The sequence below is a fragment of the Myotis yumanensis genome, unplaced genomic scaffold (genome assembly GCF_028538775.1).
Source record: "Myotis yumanensis isolate MYYU_CA2020_CCGP unplaced genomic scaffold, mMyoYum1.0.hap1 SCAF_12, whole genome shotgun sequence".
Lineage (NCBI taxonomy): Eukaryota > Metazoa > Chordata > Mammalia > Chiroptera > Vespertilionidae > Myotis > Myotis yumanensis.
In genome coordinates this window covers 4,189,003-4,211,729 of record NW_027223763.1, presented here as the reverse complement: position 1 = coordinate 4,211,729, position 22,727 = coordinate 4,189,003, and the positions used below count along the sequence as shown (strand labels likewise).

Genomic DNA, 22,727 nt, shown 5'->3' with positions numbered 1-22,727 from the left:
CCAATCCATGATTCTCTCTCATCATTGATGTTTCTCTCTCTCTCCCTTTCCCTTCCTCTCTGAAATCAATAAGAATATATTTAAAATGTTTTTTTAAAAAGAAATCTAGGTAAAGAAAAAATTGTTTGATAATCACTTAAATTACTCATGAAAAGGCATGTATGTGATTTTCTGTTTGCTGCTGGAGAGGAAATAATTGTGTAGAACTGTACACCACACCAGGAAAAAAACAAAAGGATAGGCATGTCTCAGTGAGAATGTTTTGGGCTTCGAATAGCAGAGAATGCAACCCACCTGGCTTAACTCTAAGGAAAATGCATTGGCCACGTGACGAGAAAGCCACCTGTCAGGAAGCTCCAAAGCGCTCTTTTTGTTTCCCTTCCCGCCAGGCTGGCTTCCTCATGGTCTCGGGCTGCAAAGCTCAGGGCTCCCATGCAGGCCCAGCAGGTGGAAGAGCAGGGGACTTTTCTTCCTTGTGCCTCCTTTTCCAGAAGCTTTATCGTTTGGCTCTTACCCTTAGGCCTGTGAAACATCTCAAATGGATATTTGTGTATGGCGTGAGGTAGGGATCTAGGTTCACTGTTTTTCCATATAGATATTCAGCTGTTCCAACACCATTCACTGAGAAGAACTTTCTTTTCCCACGGTTACCTCTGTCGAGAATCAGTCGCCCACGTATGTGCGAATCTGTTTCTGGACTCTCTTTTCTGTCCCATTGGCCTGTACCACACTGTCGTCGTTACTGCTGCTTTAGAGTAAGGCTTCAGATCATGTCGTTTGTTCTTTTGTGTCGCTTCTGGAGACAGGCTAGCTCACATTCCTGCATGTCCCATTGGCCAGAACTGCATTTAATGCCCCTTCCCAACCCACAGGGGTAACCTGGCCCATCAGGACCTCCCTTGGAGAGGGAGAAGGATCACCCTCCCTCAAGTCACCTGGAAGAAGAATGGACACCTGAGTCAGAAAACTGTGGCAAAGCCAGGCTCTCCAGGAAGCGGGGGCCGGGGAGCGGGGTGGGAGCCTTTAGGGTAAGAAGCCAAAAGCGTCGGCCAAAATGGGATTTATAATTATGAGAGAAAGAATAAAAGGGACTGAGTACGTTTCAACCCATTCCAGACATTCTTGCCAGTCACCGATGACAATGATAAAGGTGACATCATGGCTTTCTCTACAGCACAGGGAGCAAGGACCACCTGCTGATGAGGCTGGCTCCTTCTCCACCCACGACAGCATCAGGGGCTCAGTGACACGTGAGCTCCATCCGGAGGACTGTGGGCCAGGTCTGGGGGGTGGGGAGCGAGTCTTAGCTGCTGGCTCTGGTTTAGCTCATTTGTTTGTTTTTGAAAACATGGGGATGGGCAACGGTTCCTGTGTCTCTTGAGCTGCTCAACTATTTCTTGGGACGCTCTCAAGCCATTCCTTATGGTACATGTGTTTTGGAGGCTGGTCCCATCGAGGGACTGGGCTCAGCAGTAAATCACTCGGGTGCCTGGCTGCGCGGAGCCCTCGCACAGTGGTGCTGAGTGGAGCTTCCTGGCTCCTCGTCCTTATCCTCAGTAGCTCCATCTTTCCAAGTTGTTTGTCAGTTCCTTCAACTCTCTGCTAGTCCTGCCCTCCAGGCCCTCACCTAATTCTTTTTGTTTGTTTTTTTAGATTTAAAAAATGTTTCATTGATTTCAGAGAGAGAGTTAGAAATAATAATGAGAGAGAATCATTGATAGGCTGCCTCCTGCACACCCCCTACTGGGGATTGATCCCTCAATCCGGGCATGTGCCTTGACCAGGAATCAAACCGTGACCTCCTGGTTCATGGGTTGACACTCAACCACTGAGCCACACCGGCTGGGCCCTCCCCTATTTCTTTCATTCCTTCCCAGAGAAGAGAAATGAGGCTGTGAGACTTTCTACTTCTCAGGTCCTGGTTGTGTGTGTCTACAGACTGAGGGGCAGACTCACCTGCTCTCTACATGGTTGTTTCTTTCTCTCTCTCTCTCTCTCTCTCTCTCCCCTCTCATTTTGCCCAGGCAGTTCGGTTGAATATGGTAGGAGATGAGTTTTCAGCATTTCAAAGGAGATAAATGTCTGGAACTTGAGTCCAAATCCAGCCTGAGTTGCTGCTCCCACATTTGTTCTGGAAGTTCTGCAGCTGGGAGCTCTGTACCAACCCAACCACCCTCTCCCCCACCCCCCTGTGTCTGAGGCAGCGTGGAGGGGTGGATCCATCCTAGGCTCTGGGAAAGGCAGATAGGAATGCAAAGTCCAGCCTGGACACAGGCCTTCACCTCTGCCTCAGTGTCCTCACCTGTCAGGTGAAGAGGGGACATTGACCGGAGTGGCTGGGCTGTTGGGGATCTAATGAAAGGGCGTTCCTCAGGGTGATGGGCTCTCAGTGAGGACTGGGCAGACGCGCTCCACCACCAGCCCCACCGGTAGGGAGGGGCCACCTTTCTTTAACCGCCCGAGTCCTGGGTTCTGATCCAGCCCCCCAGCTGGTCTTGGATCCCTAGTGTAGACAGAGTGGACAGGCCTGGACGGGCCAGGCCCCTGGTGCTCTCCACAGCAAACATGTGGTATGTTAGGAAACAAGCAGCTCCGCTGAGACCGCCCTGCTGGCAACAGAAGAAAAATGTGGATTATCTTGAGTTCAGAACTCGGATCCCAGGTGGCCTGGAGAGTCGAGGTGGTATGATGGGAGATGATTGATGAGGTTTTGGTTTTTTCCTCTGGGCCTTCTGTGCTCATGCTCGGTGCTGCCATGGTTACATACATGGAGGCACGGAGCACCCAGAGAGGCCCATGCTTGGGGCAGCACCCCTGGCCACGCTGGGTGGGAGGGAGTGCCCACCCAACGCTCCCTTCCATGGCAACTGGTGGAGGCTTCGCCATGTGAGCTCAGATGGTCTCTTGCATCCTGCCCGTGTCTCCAAGGGACCCCTCGTGGTGGCTGCGGAGCGGTGGGGCTGCAAGAACCAGGGAGGTCATCTCGTTAGCCCCGCCCATCTCAAATAATTCCACAAATGGGGAAAGGAAGGGCCAGAGAGGGAGGGCCTTGCACTAGGTCACAAGGCTATTTCAGGACTCAAATTCATGGTCCACTTGCCCTTGGGATCAGGCCTAGGAGAAGCATCTCACTTTCTTCGGGGCCAGCTCTGCTCTTACGTCCTCCGGGAGTAGGTTTATGGCTCCTGGGTATCTCTAAGATCTAATCTTTGAACTTCTGCCCCTGTGATCTTTCAAAATGCAAATTGGATCATGTTGACCCCATTCCTCCTTCTTCAGTAGCTTCCCAGGGCCTTTGGAAAAACCCCACAACCTTCACAAGACATTGAAGGCCCTTCAAGATCTGGCCTTTGTCCCCTGCTCTGCCGTCACCCTCCAGGCTCACTGGGCTAGGGTAGGTCGCTCCTGTCCTCTTGCCTTTGCACATGCTGTTCCTGCCGCTCAAATGCCCTTCCCCTCTTGTTCTTCAGGCTTCTCAGGCTCACTCCGTGGCCTCCTCTGACCCCTTAGGCTCAGACACTCCTTCCTCTGAGCTCCCAGAGCTCTTGGTAATTCCTCTATTAGCACTTATGTCATTGCCTTGGAATTATTTGTTTACGTGTATCTTCTCCCCAGGGTAGAGAGCATGTCTTGCACATCTGTATGCCCCCCTCCCCCAACAGTGCCTAGCAGCGTGCCTGACACCCAGCTTAGGTTCAGCGAATGTTTGTAGAGTGAATGACTGAAGTACTTGTTTGTCCCCAAAGGTCCCCTGTACTCTACCTGCTATGTCACTGTCTGTGAGCCCTGCCTGACTCCTGGCTCCTGTCCGCCTTTGCCGTCCACAGCTGGGGCCTCTCTTCTCTCTCCAACAGCTGGCCCAGCCCTGGCCAGGCCCTGGGGCCAATCATGGCCTTAGCCCAGTGAGATTTAAAGAGCCCATGTCCAGAAGTACAGGTGACTCAACCTCTCATGAGCTTGGACCTAAGTTCTGCTCTCACCCGGGTCTGGGCACTTGGTTCCGCCCATATCCCGCAAGGCAGGCGGCTCCACGGCGACCATTTCCTCCAGACCCCAGCCCTTCTTACACGTGGGCCTCGCCCTGGTCTAGAACACGGTCCCTGAGGATGTGTGCGGCCTCCCCCGCCAGTGCCAGCGCTCAGCTACCAGGCATCTGACACCCCCTGACCCATTCACGTGGCATTCCTTCCTTGGACACCTACTATGTGCCAGGCACCGAGTCTCTGCTGCCCCAGAGCTCACAGGTGGGGTAGGAGGGACAGCCCTGCCACGTAGATGACATTGGGAATAGTGTGATCAGTGCTAGACAAAGGGCCAACACGGGCTGTGGGGTCACAGAGCCAGGTGCTGAAGCAGCTGCAGAGGTGGGGTGTGACCTGAGATGGCCGGGGAGGCAGGAGGTATGGGGAGGGGGTGGGGCTCTGGAGGGGCAAGGGCTGGAGAAATTTCCCCTCTTCACCGCCCCCCCCCCCACCCCCATCACAGACGCAGAGCCCTCAGCCGTGTTGCAGGGCTGCCTGTACCTGTCCTGGGAGCCTGGTCTTCTCAGAGGAGGCGCTGAGGGAGGGGCGGGGAACTGCCCTGTTGTCCAAGGCTCAGACCAGGCAGGCCACAAACGCTGTCGTCTTCTCTCTCTCTCTCTCTTTTTTAAAACAAGTTTTTATTTAATTTATTATTTATTTAATTTATATTTTATTTACTATTTTATTTTTAAAGTCCTCACCTGAGGATATTTTTCCATTGATTTTTAGGGAGAGTGGAAGAGAGAGGGAAAGATAGAGAGGAATATTGATGTGAGAGAAACACATCGATTGGTTGCCTCCTGCACATGCCCCAACCAGGGCCCGGGCTGGGGAGAAGCCTGCAATGGAGGTACACGCCCTTGACCAGAATCAAACCCGGGACTCTTCAATCCACAGGCCGATGCTCTATCCACTGAGCCAAACCTAGGGGAGATTTTATATATATATATATATAAATTTTAGAGAGAGGAAGGGGGGTTGGAGAGAAACATTGATGTGAGAGAGAAACATCCATTGGTTGCCTCCAGTACACATCCCAGCCAAGGTTTCAACTTAGACATGACCCTGGCTGGGAATCGAACCTGTGACCTTTCCGTGCACAGGATGATGCTCCAAACAAGTCAGCCACCCTGGCCAGGCGAGAGCTCTTCTTTATTCTGGCAGCATTTGGTGAGGTCCCCATCATGTGCCAGGACTGGGCTGGAAACTGGGGACTGATGGGGGGAACCCAGACACAGTCCCAGCCTCAAGGGGCTCCTAGGCCAATGGGGAGAGACGCCCAGGGTAGAAATAAACCAGGAGGGCACCACCCGAGATGAGCAATGGCGGCGACGGAAGGGAGGGGATGGCTAGCCAGAGCCCAGGAAGCACCACCGCACCTCCCAGGTGTCACAGAACCTTCACACCAGTCCATGGGGCCTGGGGAGGGAGCCGGGCAGAGGGGCACCCATCCTCTGGAGTCATCGGATGACCTGTGACCTCCCAGGCAGCAGAGGCGAGGGTCCTGGGAATCTTTCTAGATTTGGCTTCTAGTCCTTTCTCTACCACTTGGGAGCTGAGTGACTGGGCAAATGACTTACCTCAGTTTGTAAATGCCCGAGCCTCAGTTTGCTTCTCTGTAAAATACTTGTGCACTGCTGGTGGGAATGCCGACTGGTGCGGCCACTATGGAAGACAGTATGGAGTTTCCTCAAAAAATTGGAAATGGAACTCCCATTTGACCCTGTGATCCCACTTCTAGGAATATATCCCAAGAAACCAGAAACACCAATCAGAAAGGATATATGCACCCCTATGTTCATAGCAGCACAATTCACCATAGCTAAGATCTGGAAACAGCCTAAGTGCCCATCAGTAGTTGAATGGATTAGAAAACTGTGGTACATCTACACGATGGAATACTATGCTGCTGTAAAAAAGAAGGAACTCTTACCATTTGCAACAGCATGGATGGAACTGGAGAGCATTATGCCAAGTGAAACAAGCCAGTCAATGAAGGAAAAATACCACATGATCTCACTCATTCATGGATAATAAAGACCATTACAAACTTTTGAACAATAATAGATACAGAGGCAGAGCTGCCTCAAACTGATTGTCAAACTGCAGTGGGAAGGCCAGGGAGGGTTGGGGGACAGGAGGGAGGGGAGTAAGAGATCAACCGAAGGACTTGTATGCATCCATATAAGCATAACTACTGGACATAAGACACTGGGGGGTAAGGGAGGGCAGGGGTTTGTCAAGGGCGGGGGGGGAAAAAAAGGACACTTATGTAATACCCTTTGTAATACTTTTAGCGAAAAAAAAAAAAATGGGGTTAGAGTCAGTGCCTCCCTCTACGGTTGCAGCGAGCATTGGAGGAAATAGCTGTGTGAAGACGCTTAGCACATAGTAGGTGCTGAACGTCTGGTGCTGGATTGTAATAACAGTAACAATTTCAACAACCGGGAAGCACAGATCCCTGTGGAAAGAAAAAGCGTTGGATTCGTGTGTGGGTGGGGCGGGGCGGGGCGTTTATGGGGAGCTGGGTGGAGGGAACAACTCAGCCAGCCTCCGCGGCGGCCAGACCTCCAGGACCGGGCTGTTGCGCCACCCTCCCTCCCCCTCCCCCCTGCAGGGCGCGTGTCAGAGGCGCAGGTGTCCGCGGCCCGGCCCGTGCAGCCGCATCCCTTCCCGCCTTGGCCGCCCCCGCGCCGCCTGCTGCGGTCGGTCCGCCCCGCGTCCTCCCCTAACCTTGGGTCTGGCCTGGCGAGCCGCGGGGGCCGGGAAAGTTTGAGTCACCGTAGGGGGCGGGCCCGTGACCCTGAACGGGGTGGGCTCTAGGACCCGCCTCGGGCTCCCAGCAGGGGGACCCCGCCTCGCCTCGCCGCGAGCCCCTGTCCGGAGCGCACGCACCGTCCGCGCGCCGCGCCGCAGCCGCAGCCGTAGCCGCATCCGTGCACTGGGCGGCCGCGGAGCGCGCGGGACCGTCCGGTTCGCCACGACCTGCGCCTCGGCCGCCGAGGCCCGTGGGCCGCGCTCAGCACGATGCCCCCGGCGCTGCTCCTGCGGCTGCTGCTGGCGGTCTCCGCAGCGGCGGCCAGCGAGCCCGGGACGGCGCTGGCCCCTGCCACGGGCGACGCCACCCTGGCCATCGTCTTCGATGTCACCGGCTCCATGTGGGACGACCTGGTGCAGGTGATGGACGGCGCCTCGCGCATCCTGGAGCGCAGCCTGAGCCACCGCAGCCGGGCCATCGCCAACTATGCGCTGGTGCCCTTCCACGACCCAGGTAGCGCTCCCACGGTGCCCTCCCCTGACCCAGAGGCGCCCGCCGCGGCCCGTCCGCGCCCTGTGGCAGCGCTTCATCGCCCGCCCGCGGTTGCAGGCGCACCTGGACGCCCAGGGCTGCACGCAGGCGGGGCGGGTGGGGCGCCTTCTGAGCACTGCGAGCCCCATCCTGGCACCTGGGGCAGGCCCGACACCGCCCCGTCTTTCCCCGGGACCCGCTGTCCCCGGTCCCGCGCCTTGCGAGGTCAGGCGGCTGGCAGAGAACTTGGGCGCTGCGTTCAAGTGCTGCGCAGCCACCTCCTGGCTGTGCGACTTGGGCAAGTGACCCCACCTTCCCGAGACTCACTTTCCCCGGTGGTGAGATGGGGTGAGCACTGCCCCCCAAACTGCTGAGCCGTTGAAAGGAGGCATCGTGGCCGAGCCTGGCACACGACGAGCCTTTGCGTTTTCACTTTCTGTTAATTCTTAGGATTCGCGCCCAGCAGCTGGGAGGCCAGGAGAGCCGCTAGGCCAGGTGAACTCACTCCGCCCGGTGGCCCGTCACCTGTTTCCCAGGGAAAACAGCAGCTCCCGCGGGCCAGGTCGCCTCACTCACAGCCCTGCTCCCACGGCCTGGTCCCCGCACCCCAACACCTGTCCCCTCCAGCCCCTAACTCTCAGCTCAGTGTTGGGGACATGCGTTTGACAAGGGCCCCTGGGAGACCCCACTGTGGGGCCTTTCGGGAGAAACAGCTGAGGATGGTTCCCCACGTTCCTCTGAGCGCGAGGACGGCTTCCCCCAGCATTTCTCAATTAAAAATCTCCGACTTACAGCACCGCGGGGGAGGGGAGCACGCGGAGCACCTGCCTGCCCACCTGCTGACCCTCGTTACTGTTTCACTGTTTGCTTTATCTCGTTGCGCCATCTACCCACCTTTCTATCAGACCGTAGCTTTAAAAAGCCAAACTGAACAATTCAACTTGCAAAATTGTACTGCAAAGTGTTCTTGTGCTGAGAACCCCACAGCGCCCAGGCTGTGAGGCAGCCAGCCCTGTGGGAAGAATTTGCCCCTGTCACTCAGCATTACTCCGGATTCTGGAAGGATGGGCAGCGGTGGGTGTGACCCGACCCTATAGTCCTCGGCTGAGGGTGAAGGTCCCTCCGCTTCCAGGAGCTCCGGTTCCGGAGGGTCCTGAAGCCCAAAGCCCAGAGCCAGGGGGCTAGGAAGGTATTTCTGGGAGCATCCAAAGCACAGCTCCCCCCTCAGGGGCAGGGGCAGTCAGGTGGGGGAGCTGGGAAGATGTGAGGTGTGTCCTGGGCCTTCTGCTCGGACACAGGTCACCACCCCCCCACCCAACTCTCTCCCTTCTGGATCATTCTTGGGCTTCCAATGCCACCCCCTTCTCTTACACTTGGAGAAACTGAGGCTCAGGACATGGATGGGACTTACCCCAGGCCACCTGCCAGGGTGATGTAATTTGTCCCTAAAATGCTGGGCTGCAGTTGCAGGGCAAGGGAGCAGCCTGTTGGACCCCCCACCTGGTGTCCCGGGCTGGGGCTCCCACGGGCTGTCCTCACTGCCCCCTCTCTGGCCATCGGCTTCCCTAAGCCCCCTTCCAGCCCCTCTTCTGTCCTGTGTGCTGAGCGGGTGCAGGACTCTCCAGCTTTCACCCCACCCTCTGTGAAGCAGGGAACCGGCCCTCCTCCCTCCTGACAGGCACCCCCAGGTCCAGGCATGGGGGGCGGCTCAGTGTTTATGGAGCCCCTGCTGTGTGCACGAGCCTCCCAGGGTGAAGGGGCAGGAGCCAGTGGCTGCTGGAGACGGGACAGACTGAGAGGAGGAAGTGGCCCACGCTGGCTCAGGTGCACGGAGGGCTCCAAGTGCAGGAGGGAATGTTTATCCGCTTTCGAGCATTTCCCTGGCCGGTGCCAGGCGCTGGGGACCTGGGGAAGCCTCGTGCTTCCTGAGCTCGCTGGGTGGCGGCTGGCATGTGGGGACCGGTGTGTGGGAGGAGGGCTGAAATGGGAACGCGGGAGAGGCCAGATGGGTCTGGGCTCTGACTTCGGGACCAACGATCTGGAGCGCGTAGATTTCCTTCTATGGGCTGTGAGCTGCCACTGCAGGTTCCGAGCAGGGATTGGAGCTGTGGTGTAGGTTTAGCTGTGTCTTTTGAATCAGCCAATGGCATCCCTTTGGTGGAAGGGGAGCTGGAGAAATGGGGGTTTTAGCTGATTCTGCCCCCCCGGGCTGCGTGCCTGCAGGAGCCTCTTCAAGGAAAGCCCCATCCTAACCCCCAGGACCTGCCTGTGCGGGGCAGGTGTCAGAGGTTCTGGGCTGCTCTCGCGCGGAGATAAACCAGGACCTGCGCTTTGGCAAGGCGTTTTCAAGTGTTTAAATGAGAAAAGTGGAATGTTCCCAAACTAGCGAGTTAGAATTTTGCGAATGGTTTCATTTTGGCTGAAAACTTGATTGTTTTCAGTGTTTCCCTATTAAAATACTGCAGAAGCACCTCGTCTTTTGTCTGCATCTTTGATTTTTTTTTTTTTTAGGATTAAGTTTCTGCAAGTGGAATTCTTAGGACATTTTTAGCACACGGAGTAGGTGGACGATCCTTCAAATTGTTTTACAAAATGTTTTGAGAGTTTAAACTTCTACCAGAAGCATTTGCAGGGCTGTTTCAGAGAAGCTGTGCCTACCACTGGGAATTAGGATAAAAATATCCCCCCCCAATTCAAAAGATGGAAAATGTTATCTTCTTGCTTCCATTGCTAGTGAGGTTCAGCGTGTTTTCACGTGTCATGCGATTGTTTTTGGTGTGAATCTCTTTTGTAAATGTGAGTCCCTTTTTCCACTGGGTTTTTAGTGGTTTTCTCATCAGTTGAGAGGAGGACTTGATATTGATGATATTAACTGGATTTTGTTATGTGGTTAGTATTTTTCCTGGTTGTTGGCTTTTTGCATTGTTCGTCATTCCTGATGTCCTGAAGTTTAAATGTTTATGTTTTAAGTCTTAAATATAGTAGAATCTGCAGACGTGTCCCTTTGTAATTTCTTGACTTTCATGCTTACAAAATACTTTTTTTTTCTATCACAAAATCAATTAGGTACATGGTCTAAGCTTTTTCATTTATTTTCTCTTTTTCTTGTATTTAATTCTTTAACCTGAAATTTAAAAAAAATTGATGCATGGTGTAAAAAAATAATCTACTGTAATTGTTTTAGAATGGAATAATTGGTTAGATACATTTGGTTGAATAATCCTTTCTTTTTTATTCATTTGGATCCTGCCTTTACCTCAGATTACTTTATCTATTAAGAATTTGTTAATGATTATTTTTTTTATCCTCTCCCCTAGGATATGCTTTTTTTTTTTTTTAAATTTTAGAGCGGGAAGAAGGGGGAGGGAGAGAAACAGCGATGTGAGAGACAAACATCAATCAGTTGCCTCCCGTGTGTGCCCTGGCCAGAAATCAAACAGCAGCCTCTCTGGTGCCTGGGACGAGGCTCCAACAACGGAGCCACCTGCCAGGACCTCTGATAAGAATTGCCCTGGGCTTCCCGTCCTGTCCCCTTGGGTGGCAGTTCTCCTGGGAGCACATCATAGCCTCCATTTGGCTTCATCCTGTCTACGAAGAGTGCACACCCTTCCTTGTATTCTTTTTTCTTAAAATAAAACTCACCCCCCCCACCCCCAGCTTTAGTGAGGTGTAATTGACACATTCTCTTGGGCTTGTTCACAGTGTAGAAGTGTTGACTCGATAGACTTGTAAATCGCAAAATGATTAAGGAGCGTTAGCTAATACCTTCATCCGTCACTTAATTATTTCTTTTTTTTTTGCGGCGAGAACATTTAAGATCTGCTCTCTTGGCAACAGTCATGATGTGACACGGTCTTACTGACTACAATCACACGCCGTACGCTAGAGCCCCAGAACGTACCCATCTTATCTTTGGACGTTCGTCCCCCTTGCTAGCAGCTCCCCGTGTCTCCCCGTCCCCCAGCCCCTGGTAAACCCCCGGGCTGTGTCTATGAATTTGGCTTTCTTTAGATTCCACATAGAAGGGAGACCATAGAGAATTTGTCTTTCTCTACTTATTTCACTTGGCACAGTGCCCTCCACATTGGCACAGACAGGAGTTCCTTCTCCTAGCTTTATCTATTCATCAGTGGGCAGTTAAAAAATTTTCATCAACTCTAAATTTTAGAACAGCCGTAGATTTATAGAATTATTGCAAAGACAGTTCAGAAAGTTCCCAATTACCCCACAACCAGTTTCCCCCGTTATTAACATCTTATGTTGGGCATTTATCACAATGAAAGGGTCGATAAAGATACGATTTTTAGTAACTAAAGCCCTTTCTCTATTCACATGTCTTCAGTTTTTCCTTAATGTCGTTTTTCTGTCCCAGAATCCCACCCAGGGTCCCAGGTTATGTTTCGTTCTCATGTCCCCTTAGGCTCCTCTGGGTTGTGACAGTTCCTCAGACCTTGCTTTTGACGAGCTTGACCAGTCTTGCCCTGATGGTTGGTCCCTGAGCTGTGGTTTGTCCAATGTTTTTCTCCAGTCAGACTGGGCAGTGGGAGGAACATTCTCATCACATCGTATCGAGGGCACGTGCTCTCAAGATGACTTCTCACTGTTGATGTTGACCTTGATCACCTGGCTGAGGTCGGCAGGTGTCTCTGCTGTGAAGTTACTTTATTTTTTTCTTCCCTTTCCATACTGTCCTCTTGGGAGGACAGCCCCTAGGTGAGTAGGGGATGGAGCACGTATATAAGTCATGTGGGATTCCTCTATATGAGAGACTTCTCCCTTCTCCCATGTAGTTATTGGTTCAGTGTAGCTCACGGATATTTACTGTATACTTTGGGCTATCACCTAATACTGCCTTATTTAGTTGCTCAATATTTCCCACCTGTGGTCGTCAGCAGCTCTTGCCCCTGGCTCCCATGTGCCTTTGACATACCCCATTGGTGTATATATTTTTTAAGCACTTTCTTACTTTCTGGCACTACGAGTTGGTCCAGATTCATTTGATACATGTCCTGCCCTGTCCTGGGATTAGCAATTTCTCTCAGGCACCCTGGTTCCTTTTATAGTAGTTTTAGAAATGAGGATCTGCGGACTTGGGGTGCTGGTTGCCGCTAGGGTGTCATTGCTGCTACATAGCTGAGAGAGCAAGGAGGTAGATGTTGTATATCAAACCGGTGCCTACATCTGTGTCTATAAATCTCTACGCAACGGTCTGTACCCACGTTAAGCTGAACATGAGTTCCTACTGATGCCTCCAAGTCTATGACTATGTGGATTGTTCTGACCTCCTGCCCTTGCTTACCTATGACCTTCCATCCCAACAGGGACAGACTGTCCACTCACGTAACTGCTCCCTCCCAGCGTGCTCGTGGGCGGGTGTCAGCGCTGTCCGCTCACACCCACGGAACAACTTTGCTGAGTGGAGTCCAGTTCTTTTGCCTGAGTCCGAAGGCTACTCATTTCCAGAGTTCCCGAGGCCAGCACCACGTTCATGTTCTTTCTGTCCCTCTTCTTCGTTTTCAAAATATTCGTGGACGCTTCTTCTTTCCGATGAAAAATAGAAAAACTCAATCAACTCCCCCCCAAAACGCTTACCATGATGTTGCTTGGAACGGTGTTCATTCTTGGTTAGGGGAAGAGTTGTCATTTTTTAAAAATGTCAATTGTTTCCATCCGGGACACATGCCTCTCCCTTTATCCACAGATTTCCTTCTTTTAGTGAAGATTTATAGTCTTTTCTCCCTCCACCCATTTCTTTTTAAAATCATCTCTAAATATTTGGTTTTTCTGTTACTATTTTGACCACGAATTTCTTTCCCATTACATTTTTTGCAAATGAGTATTGCTCGCATGTTGGAAAGCAATTCATTCTCATAGATTTATTTTGCTTCCAACTTTCTTAACTGAAGTTTTTTTTTTTTAAACTAGTTCTATTTTTTGTGTGTGTAATGTCTTGAGTTTTCTAGGTTGACAGGCGCAGCCTGTCCAAATTATAGCGCTGTCTCCTCTCCCCGGTCAGAGGCTTCCCCGCTAGAAATGGGTCGTGGTGTCACCGGCGGGAACTCCGGGGTCACTGCAGAATAACGGGGGTGGCTGGGCCGCTCTCACCCCACTCGTGACCTCTCACTGTCCTGTGATGTCGCCCTTGTCTGTGGTTTCCTCGCCAGGTGAAGGACATGCTTCCATTCCTAGTTTCCTAAGGGTCATGCAAGACAGAAACACCCCAAAGCAGGAACAGACCCACGGGGATGGGCGCTGCCTGTCGGCCCGGCGCTTCCCGTCTGTGCTGAGCTGGTCTCCTGCTGACCTGTGGCTGGAGTTTCTTGTTTTGAACTCTATCCACATCCCTTGCACGCGCCCTGCTGGGTCGGCTGGTGGGTGCTTCTTTAAGATACCGCTGGGTGTGACGCGCCAGTGTTTTAGGTAGGAGTTTTGCATTTTGTTTCAATGCATAGAATCAATAAGGGCTATTCTTTCTTTGTGTTCTTGTTTTAGTATCCGGGCTTAGCTCTTTCAGTTCATGAATTCAGTTTCCGTCCATATTGCAAAATTAGTACAACCTTGTAAATATTCCGCTAATTCTACTCTCAAGGGATGCAAACACTTTTTTTTTTTTTTTCTTGAACTCTCTCTTCAAAGTTCTTTTCAACTTTCCCTTACGGTACTTGTTGGCTATCGGTCTCGTGCCGGTATTTAGCCTTAGATGGAGTTTACCACCTGCTTTGGGCTGCATTCCCAAGCAACCCGACTCCGGGAAGACCTGGGCCCGGCGCGCCGGGGGCCCGCTACCGGCCTCACACCGTCCACGGGCTGGGCCTCGATCAGAAGGACTTGGGCCCCCCACGAGCAGCGCCGGGGAGTGGGTCTTCCGTCCGCCACATTTCCTGCGCCCCACTGCGGGGCGGGGATTCAGCGCTGGGCTTGCAAACACTTTTTAATAGTGTTGTGTCCTTGCAGATCGTGTGTGTAATTCCCTCACGTACATATATCTCCCTTACTTTTTTTTATTATATAGAAAATGGATTGTACTGTGCATCCTGCTTGCAGCTTGCTTCCCCCCCCCCCCCCCACATGATGAATCATAGATTTCTTTCTCTATCAGGAAATGGAGACCCACCTCACTGTTTTGTTCTGTTTAAAAAACACACACATTTTAATTTCAGAGAGGAAGAGGGAGAGAGAGAGAAGCACCAGTGATGAGAGTGAATCATTGATTGGCTGCTTCCTGCACACCCCCCACCAGGGATAGAGCCCAAACCCGGGCGTGTGCCCTGACTGGGAATCGAACTGGGACCTTCTGTTTCATGGGGAGATGCTAACCACTGAGCACACCAGCTGGGCCCACTTCACTGTTTTTAATGACCACAGAAGACTATCAAAGGGACCTTAATTTATCTTAGTCTTACCAGGATTTACCCAGTGATTCCCACATGGTGGCAAATGGGTGGCTTTCCGTTTCTCTATAATAAACGCATACACATTTGCAGACACATCTGTAGGCGAGGGCCCCAGAAATGCAGGGGCCTTATTAAAGCCTCTGGTCATTTTCAGTTTTGACAGCTGTCACCAAACCGTCCTCCACGCACAGGGCACCATCATGCCCTCCTGCCAGCAGAGTATGGACTGCGTTTTGCCCACGCCTCTGCTGCACCTGGGGACCTCATGCTCCCCTTTGTGGTGGAGGTGGTAGGTGAGCAATGTGACCCCGTTCAATGTTTGATTGTCAGGGAGTCTGAACATCTCCTCTGGGCCCCAGGTCCGCTGCCAGCTTTGCTCGGTGGTTTAATCAGCCAGGGGCGTGGGTGCAGCAGGCAGAGCGAACGTGGTCCGTTTACAGACCCGCCTGTGAGCTGGGGCGGCCCGGCTTCTGGCTGCACGGTCTGCGGGGGGGTGTGTGTGTGTGTATTGTAACCTGACTATTACCCAGCTTTTCATCATGAAATAGTCACGATCAGTCTTGCCCTGAGGGGAAAACCCAGCCCCTTGGCCCCGGTGCTTCTCCGCGTGCAGGCTCGGAGGTCTGAGCTGTGCGCTGCTCCGAGGATGCTGCCACATCTGCCCAGCTGTTTGGCACATGCCTGCCTCCAGTCACGAACCTCCCTCCCCCGCAGGATCGGGCAGGAGGGACTGGGAACAGGTTCCCGGGTGGTTGGGGAGCTTGGATCTGGGCTCAGACAAGCCCCGGTCTGAACCCATCTCTGCGGCTTCCTTGTTGTTCGACCTCGGCAGCCCTTTTGCCGCCTGGGCCTCAAAGTCGCGTCTCTGACATGGGGGTGATAGTAGACTTCGTAGGTTGCTGCACGTTTTCTTCTGAGTGAGTGCATACAAAGTGCGTAGAAGAGAACTGGGGGCTTCGTAAATATTAACACAGTGGTAGCTGCCATCACCATCATCATCACCATCACCATCATCATCACCATCACCATCACCATCGCCATCACTAACACCACTGCCACCAGTGTGCTGCAGGCAGTATAGAGCTTGTGCAAAGGGCACAGGCTTTGGAACCAAGCGAGGGTGTAGTTCTAAGTTGAATCGAGTCCTCACACAGTTCCAGTCCCCTCTGCGTCCTCCGCATGTGACTTTATTTGGAAACGGGGCGATTGGAGATGTCCTGGATTAGGATGAGGTCATACTGCAGTGGAGCGGGCCAGTGTGCCCGAGGGCCTTATAAGAAGCGAAGGGACAGAGGCAGACCAGGGAGGAGGCCCTGTGACAACTGGCAGAGTTGGAGGGATGATGTGTCTCCAAGTCCTGGAACAGTTACCTTGCCAAGTAGAACCGTGGCCAGAGTTGGCTCCCCGTGACCCTTCTTGATCTTCCATAAAAGAAAGCACAACAACCTTCAGCCCTCAACTCCCCCAGCAGGAAGCACAGAGACGGCAGAAAAGGGGGCAGGGATCCTTCCAACTGGAGGACGTTTCATTGATGATAACCCACAGTCCCAACTCCATTTCTCACATTGCTGCAAAGCGGGGAGAACGGCTCTAGTGCTGGGAGCCGTCGGGACAGGCTGGCATGGACGACAGTTCACGACGCGGGGCGCACGCAGGGCCCACAGTCACAGCCGCGCCCTGCGGCGCCTCACCCGGTGTGCAGCCCGCCAGCGGTCGCTGCTGATTCCTGAGCAGGGTCACCTGAGCAAAGCCGGGCACCAGGGTGGTGGTTCCACCTTGGCAGGTGGACGGACCAGAGGCGGGGACACCTGGGAAGGGAAGACAGTAACGAGGTGACTGAATTTGCAACCAGAGTCTTTACAAACGGCCTTGTCTTTGACCCAGACGTTCTGCTTATGGGCTTCCCTCCAAGGAGACGAACTGGCGCTCACATGTGAGGTATGGGAAGATGTTCTTGCTGACCGTTCGTGATAAAAATTGGAGAGAAGACAAGATGGGATTAGGCAAGCCCGTTATTAGACATTTATACAAAGGAAGGCCTTGGCAGCCGTCACAGGTGACTTTGAGCCGAGGACTTGGCCTCCTGGAAAGATGCTCACAATATGCTGTTCAGTGAAAAAAAAAAAAAAGTTAAAATAGTGTGTTATTTACACTTACATAAAAGTCTGCTGACAGGGGTCTGCACTTATGGAAGATTGTGGGGAGCAGCTACAGTGTTTGGACAGGTTCAAGCCTCGGACTAATGAGAGGGCACAGTCCTCTCATGGCCACGTGCAAGTCCCACCTTGGAGGCAGGGCCCTCCCAGCACAATTATAGCCAACAGCTGTGGTTGTGAGCTTGAACCTATGGTCCGAACACGTGGCCCCACGTACCTGAGTGATGTGGGCTTGATAGAGTTCAGGTGCATGTAGTTGAGTAGGATGGAAACCCAGGAGAATGTCGTAAACATCTTGACCACGCCCTTACTTTGCCTCGTGGAATCTGCTATAAAATAAAGACACGGCTTGTGGTCCCTGGCGCTGTCTCTCTCCATCCGGGTCCCATCCAGACCCAGCTTTCTTGTCTGTCTTTTCTCCATCCTTTACCGCCCCCTCTCAGGGTCACTGAACCAGGCTGAGCTGGCGTGGCACATAAGGCGCCCTGGGGCTGAATATGCCATGGCCGTGCCAGCTCGCCACTGAAGATATACGTTTACAAATAAGCATACAAGTTTTGAAGGTAAGATGTAAAAGTAGGACGATTTCTGGTTGGTGGGATCCCCTAGGCCAGTGACGGCGAACCTTTTGAGCTCAGCGTGTCAGCATTTTGAAAAACCCTAACTTAACTCTGGTGCCGTGTCACATATAGAAATTTTTTGATATTTGCAACCATAGTAAAACAAAGATTTATATTTTTGATATTTATTTTATATATTTAAATGCCATTTAACAAAGAAAAATCAACCAAAAAAATGAGTTCGCGTGTCACCTCTGACACGAGTGTCATAGGTTCGCCATCACTGCCCTAGGCAGTGGTCGGCAAACTGCGGCTCTCCAGCCACATGTGGCTCTTTGGCCCCTTGAGTGTGGCTCTTCCTAAGCCTTAGGAGTACCCTAATTAAGTTAATAACAATGTACCTACCTATATATTTTAAGTTTAAAAAATTTGGCTCTCAAAAGAAATTTCAGTCGTTGTACTGTTGATATTTGGCTCTGTTGACTAATGAGTTTGCCGACCACTGCCCTAGTGCAGTGGTTCTCAACCTTGGCTGCACGTTAGAATCACCTGGGAATCTTTTTAAAATCCTGATTTCTGGGCCTCATCCTCCGGAAATTCTGTTTCGTTTTTATGGGGGGGAGGGGCCCACAATATTAGTAACGAAGAAACAGAATTTTCGGAGGATGAGGCCCCGAAATCAGGATTTTAAAAAGATTCCCAGGTGATTCTAATGTGCAGCCAAGGTTGAGAACCACTGCCTTAGTGTGTCTGCCTGTCCAGGATTTCTGTGTCCAGTGCACAGGGGGTAGGTGTCAAGCGCTCAGATTCTGGAGTTGTGCAGACCTAGACGCCTGTCCCAGCTCTGCCGCTTCCTGGCTGTGTGTCTTTGGGCAGGTTCTTAACCTCTCTGGGCTTCCGTTTCCTCTTCTGTAAGATGTGCCTGAGCGTTGGGCCTGGGGTGCCAGGGAGGACGCCGTGAGCTCATCCTCAGGACGCATCTCAGCACGTGGCCTGGGGCTTAGTAAGTGCGGAGTCAACGTGTCACCAATGCCATGCGTGAATTTACATGCATTTGTGTTACTGTGTCGTAAAGAAATAACAAACGTTGAGTGAAACGATGGCTTTTCTCGGTCAAAGCAGGATTTGAGGACTCATATTGGAGCAGGGCTGTCCTTGCCTGTCTGCCTCCCGTGAGGCTGCGGGCTGGAGCGTGGACAAGAACTTGTTCGTGTCAGCAGGGCCAGCCCCATTCTCCGAGCCTCTGCCTGTGCCAGGCTCCCTGCCAGGCGCTGCCCTGCCTCCTGGCTGCACTGCGTCCTCACGCTGGTCCTCAGCGAGGATGGTATTCTCCGCCTCGTGTTGCAGATGGGGAGACAGAACGCCGAGAGGCCCCCTGGCCGGTGTAGGGCGGAGCCAGGAGTCCAGGCAGCTCTGTCTGAGGTCAAAGGCCGAGAGCTTGGCTGCAGGCATTGCTGTTCAAGGGGAGAGGGGGGCGGCCGGGCGCAGGGAAGGTTCGGTGAAGTCCAGCGCAGGCACGGAGGGGGGTGCTGGGTGTGATGAGTAAATGCAGAGCACAGAGGCTGGGGCCTCTGGGGGGCACGGGGCGGGGGCGGGGGGGGACTCTTAGAGTGCACGGCCGACAAGCTGCGGTCTGGACGCCTCCTCGATGGTGGATGAATGCTGGGTAATTCCACCGGCTTCCTGCTAAGGTCTGCTGACCAGTTAATACGTGTGGGGACTTTGGGGTGACTAGAATTTAGAATTCTTAAACTAAAAATATTCCATTGCTAGAATTCACCAAGAAATCAAATGAATAATTTTTCTTCTTTTTTTTTTTTTAAAAAAATATTTTTATTGATTTCAGAGAGGAAGGGAGAAGGAGAGAGCTTGAAACATCAATGATGAGAAAGAATCATTGATCAGCTGCCTCCTGCACACCCCCTACTGGGGATCAAGCTCGCAACCAGGGCATGGGCCCTGACTGGGAATTGAACTGTGACCTCCTGATTCATATGTTGATGCTCAACCACTGAGCCACACTGGCCAGGCAACAATTTTTCAAAGAGATCAGATGTCTGAAAAACTTTGCAAACCCCTATCATCTACATGGCCAGCTCGGCCAGTTGAAAGTCTAGTCCTGTTTCTGTGTCTTTCAATTACTGCCATTGGGGGTGGGGGGGATTTTTTTTTACTAGGAAACATTTCGAATACATACAAAGTAAGAAGAGAGTATAATGAATTCCCACATACGCATCACCCCGTGTCACTGAGTATCAGGAAAACGCTGCCATTCTTGTCTATACCTCCTCCCACCCGCCACCCTACCTCCCCCCCCCCCCCCCCCCAGGGATCATTTTTATAGTTCGTTTCTTACGAGGTGAAATTTACATACATTGAAATGCACAAGTCTCCGCTTCCCATTCTGACACGGATGCAGCCGGGGAACCCACACTCCTATCACAGTATAGAACGTCTCCTTTGCGCCTCCCTGCCCCCCAGACACCCTCTGTCCTGGTTTTTTCACCTTAGGGGAGTCTGCCTGCTCCAGAACGTTCTATAAATGGAACCGTGTCGTATGCATGCTGTGTCTGGCTTCGCTCCTGCAGCGTGACGCCTGTGAGGTTCGCCGTGTGGCTGCCTGTTCTCTCTCCTTGGGAGCAGCATGCGATGATGTGAACGTACCGGAGTTTGTTTATTCATTCACCAGTGACGGGCGGCTGGCTTCTTTCCATTTCGGGGCTCTGAGGAGCACAGCTGCTGTGAACATTTGAGCACATGTCTGGTGGACGCGTGTTCTCATTTCTCTTGGGTAAATACCTGGACGCGGAAGGACTGGGTCGTGCGGCAGGTGCACGTTGAACGTTTTGGCGATTTCCATCGGTCTCCCGGAGTGGCTGACCGTTCTGCGTTGCCACCGGCCGTGGGTGCAGGTTGCGGTTGCCCCGTGTCCCCCCCAGGGTTTGGTGCAGGCAGCCTTGGTCGTTGGACTCTGCTCTTTTTAAATGAGCTAATGTACGGGCGGAGTCTCTGGGAGGTGCTCCCCTGGCTGATCAGCGGGGTGTCGCACGGTTGCTGGGAGGTCCAAGTATGATGTGCTCGATGCTGTTTCTTTGTCTTCCCAGAATTCCTTCCCCACCGATGATGAGGGAGGTTCCTGGGGGCGTTGGGGTCACAGAAGATGGGGCGCTGCGGTTGTGAGGGGGGAGCTGGGCTGCACTGGGCCTCAGCTCTGCACCCCCCTGGAGCTCCGGGCCCGCTTGGAGCATGCAGGGGGCCGAGCGGCCTGCCCCCCTTACAGGCCTGGAAGCTGCTCCCTTACCATGTCCTGTTTTGTGGGGCGTCTCTGAGGCCCAGACCTCGGCCCCTCTCACCACGGGGGGCACATCGTGGAACTGCTGCCGCTGGGAGTCCACGCCCACCTGGCCCCTCTCTCTCCCCCGCAGATGTTGGCCCTGTGACCCTCACGGAGGACCCAGCGGTGTTCCAGAGGGAGTTGAGAGAACTCTACGTGCAGGTGGGCTGTCCTGCCTCTGGCTGCTGGCTCTCTGGGCCTTTCTTCCCGGGCCCTGCCAGAGGCCAAGGTCTTCTCAGAAGCCCGGGGGCCAATTGGGCTTCTGGCCAGGGCCAGTGCCTGCCTCCCAGCTCTGCCCGGGACCTGCACCGTGTGCCTGGGGGGGGTCCTTCCTCTTATTTGGTGACCAGGTATCTGCAGGAGGAGGCCCTGTGCCTGGCACATAGTAGGTGCTTAGGATTTAGTGAATGGACAGAGGGGTGGCAGGAGGGTGTGGAGGATCTGAGAGGATATGAGAGGTTCCAGTTCAGACCCCAAACCCAGGCTCCAGACCGGGCCAGCTGCCCCGTGGCCACCTGAGCTTCTGTGCTGCACTGCACACCCTGGTTCGGCATCTGTCTTCCCCCGCCCCCGCCCACTGAGACCAGGAGCTTCCTGAAGGCAGGGACCCCAGGGCCCAGAACAGGGCCGGGACAGAGAGGGTGAAGGTGGGGTGAATGTGTGAGCCCAGGAGAGAGGCGTTTACTGCAAAGGAACCACGTGCAGACCTGCTGCTGGGCTGGGCTGCAGACCCGGGTGGCACAGGGCCGGCTCCCTGCTCCAGAGAGCGCCCGGCTGGTGGCAGGGAGGGGAGGCAGGGGTGTGTGTGTGTGTGTGTGTGTGTGTGTGTGTGTGTGCATTTGGGATGCATTCAGGGCAGGGTACAGAGAGGATTTAGGGAGGCAGTTTTGAGTGCTTTCCCTGCACCCACCTCTCCTCCTCCTGGCCTCCCCTCTCCCCATCAGTCCTCCAGGCCTTGGCTGACACGTGGCTTCTTTGGGGCCTCTGTTTCATGTCCCCGTGCTCCCTCCCTCCTCCCGCATTTGTAACACTCATCACGATGGTAATTAAATCATCGTGTTGTGCTTATTGATGTGGCGTCTGCCTCCCACACCAGAGCCCCTGGGAGGGCCCGTCACTCTTGCACGGCTGCGTGAATGAATGATGCTGAGCATCTAAAGTGAAAGCCAGTGGGTGCTGCGTTCTGTGTCAGGATGGGGACTGACGGGCGCCTGGCCTGACCCCTGGCTGGGCAGGACAGAGGCAGCTCAAGGGATCCCCCCTCCTGCTGGTTTCAGAGGTGCTCCTAGTGGGTCCCCCTAGGGGAGGTGGGCAGCAGCTGCTGACACGCCCTGTCCTCCAGGGAGGCGGTGACTGCCCCGAGATGAGCGTGGGGGCCATCAAGGCCGCCGTGGAGGTCTCCTACCCCGGCTCCTTCATCTTCGTCTTCTCAGACGCCCGGGCCAAGGACTATCACAAAAAGGATGAGCTGCTGCGGCTCCTGCAGCTGAAACAGTCGCAGGTGAGCGAACCGCCCGGGGGCTTGCGTGTGGGGACTCCAGGGGAGCTGGGGTCTCCAGCATGGGCACCCCTGAGCCCCGACAACAGCAAAGTCCGGGTGCTTCTCGTCCACCACCCGGGGTCCAGCCTCCGCCAGCCACGTCGGCCAACCCCCAGCCCCGAGCTGGTCTGGTGAACTCCAAGTGTGTGCTCATGCTCTGGGTCCCCGCCCGCCAGGGCCCGCACCTCCCTGGGGAGGCCCGTCCTTGACAAAGCCCACACCGCTCTGGCCTTACACACCCTGTCAGTGTCCGCACCATCCATCTTCCTCCTGGCGTCGCCTCTGCGCCCGTCTGGGCCGTGGACACGCGGTACCCTTTTTCCGTTGTTTCAGGACCTGGAAGCCGAGCGGGGCCCTGGCTGGCTGAGGGGAGGGGGAGGGCTGTGGTGGGAATGCAGAGGGCTGCTGCTGGACATCCGGGGGCTGGGACAG

The 22,727-nt window shown here is 53.7% G+C and overlaps 1 protein-coding gene across 1 annotated transcript in view; it reads left to right on the top strand.

The window, feature by feature from the left end:
- Positions 1-7,049: 7,049 nt before the first annotated feature.
- The window catches only part of HMCN2 (hemicentin 2), a 137,783-nt gene continuing 122,105 nt past the window's right edge, over positions 7,050-22,727 (top strand). The window contains 3 exon segments of the mRNA XM_070430443.1: positions 7,050-7,293; positions 20,847-20,917; positions 22,098-22,256. Coding sequence (XP_070286544.1) covers positions 7,050-7,293; positions 20,847-20,917; positions 22,098-22,256 — 474 coding nt within the window.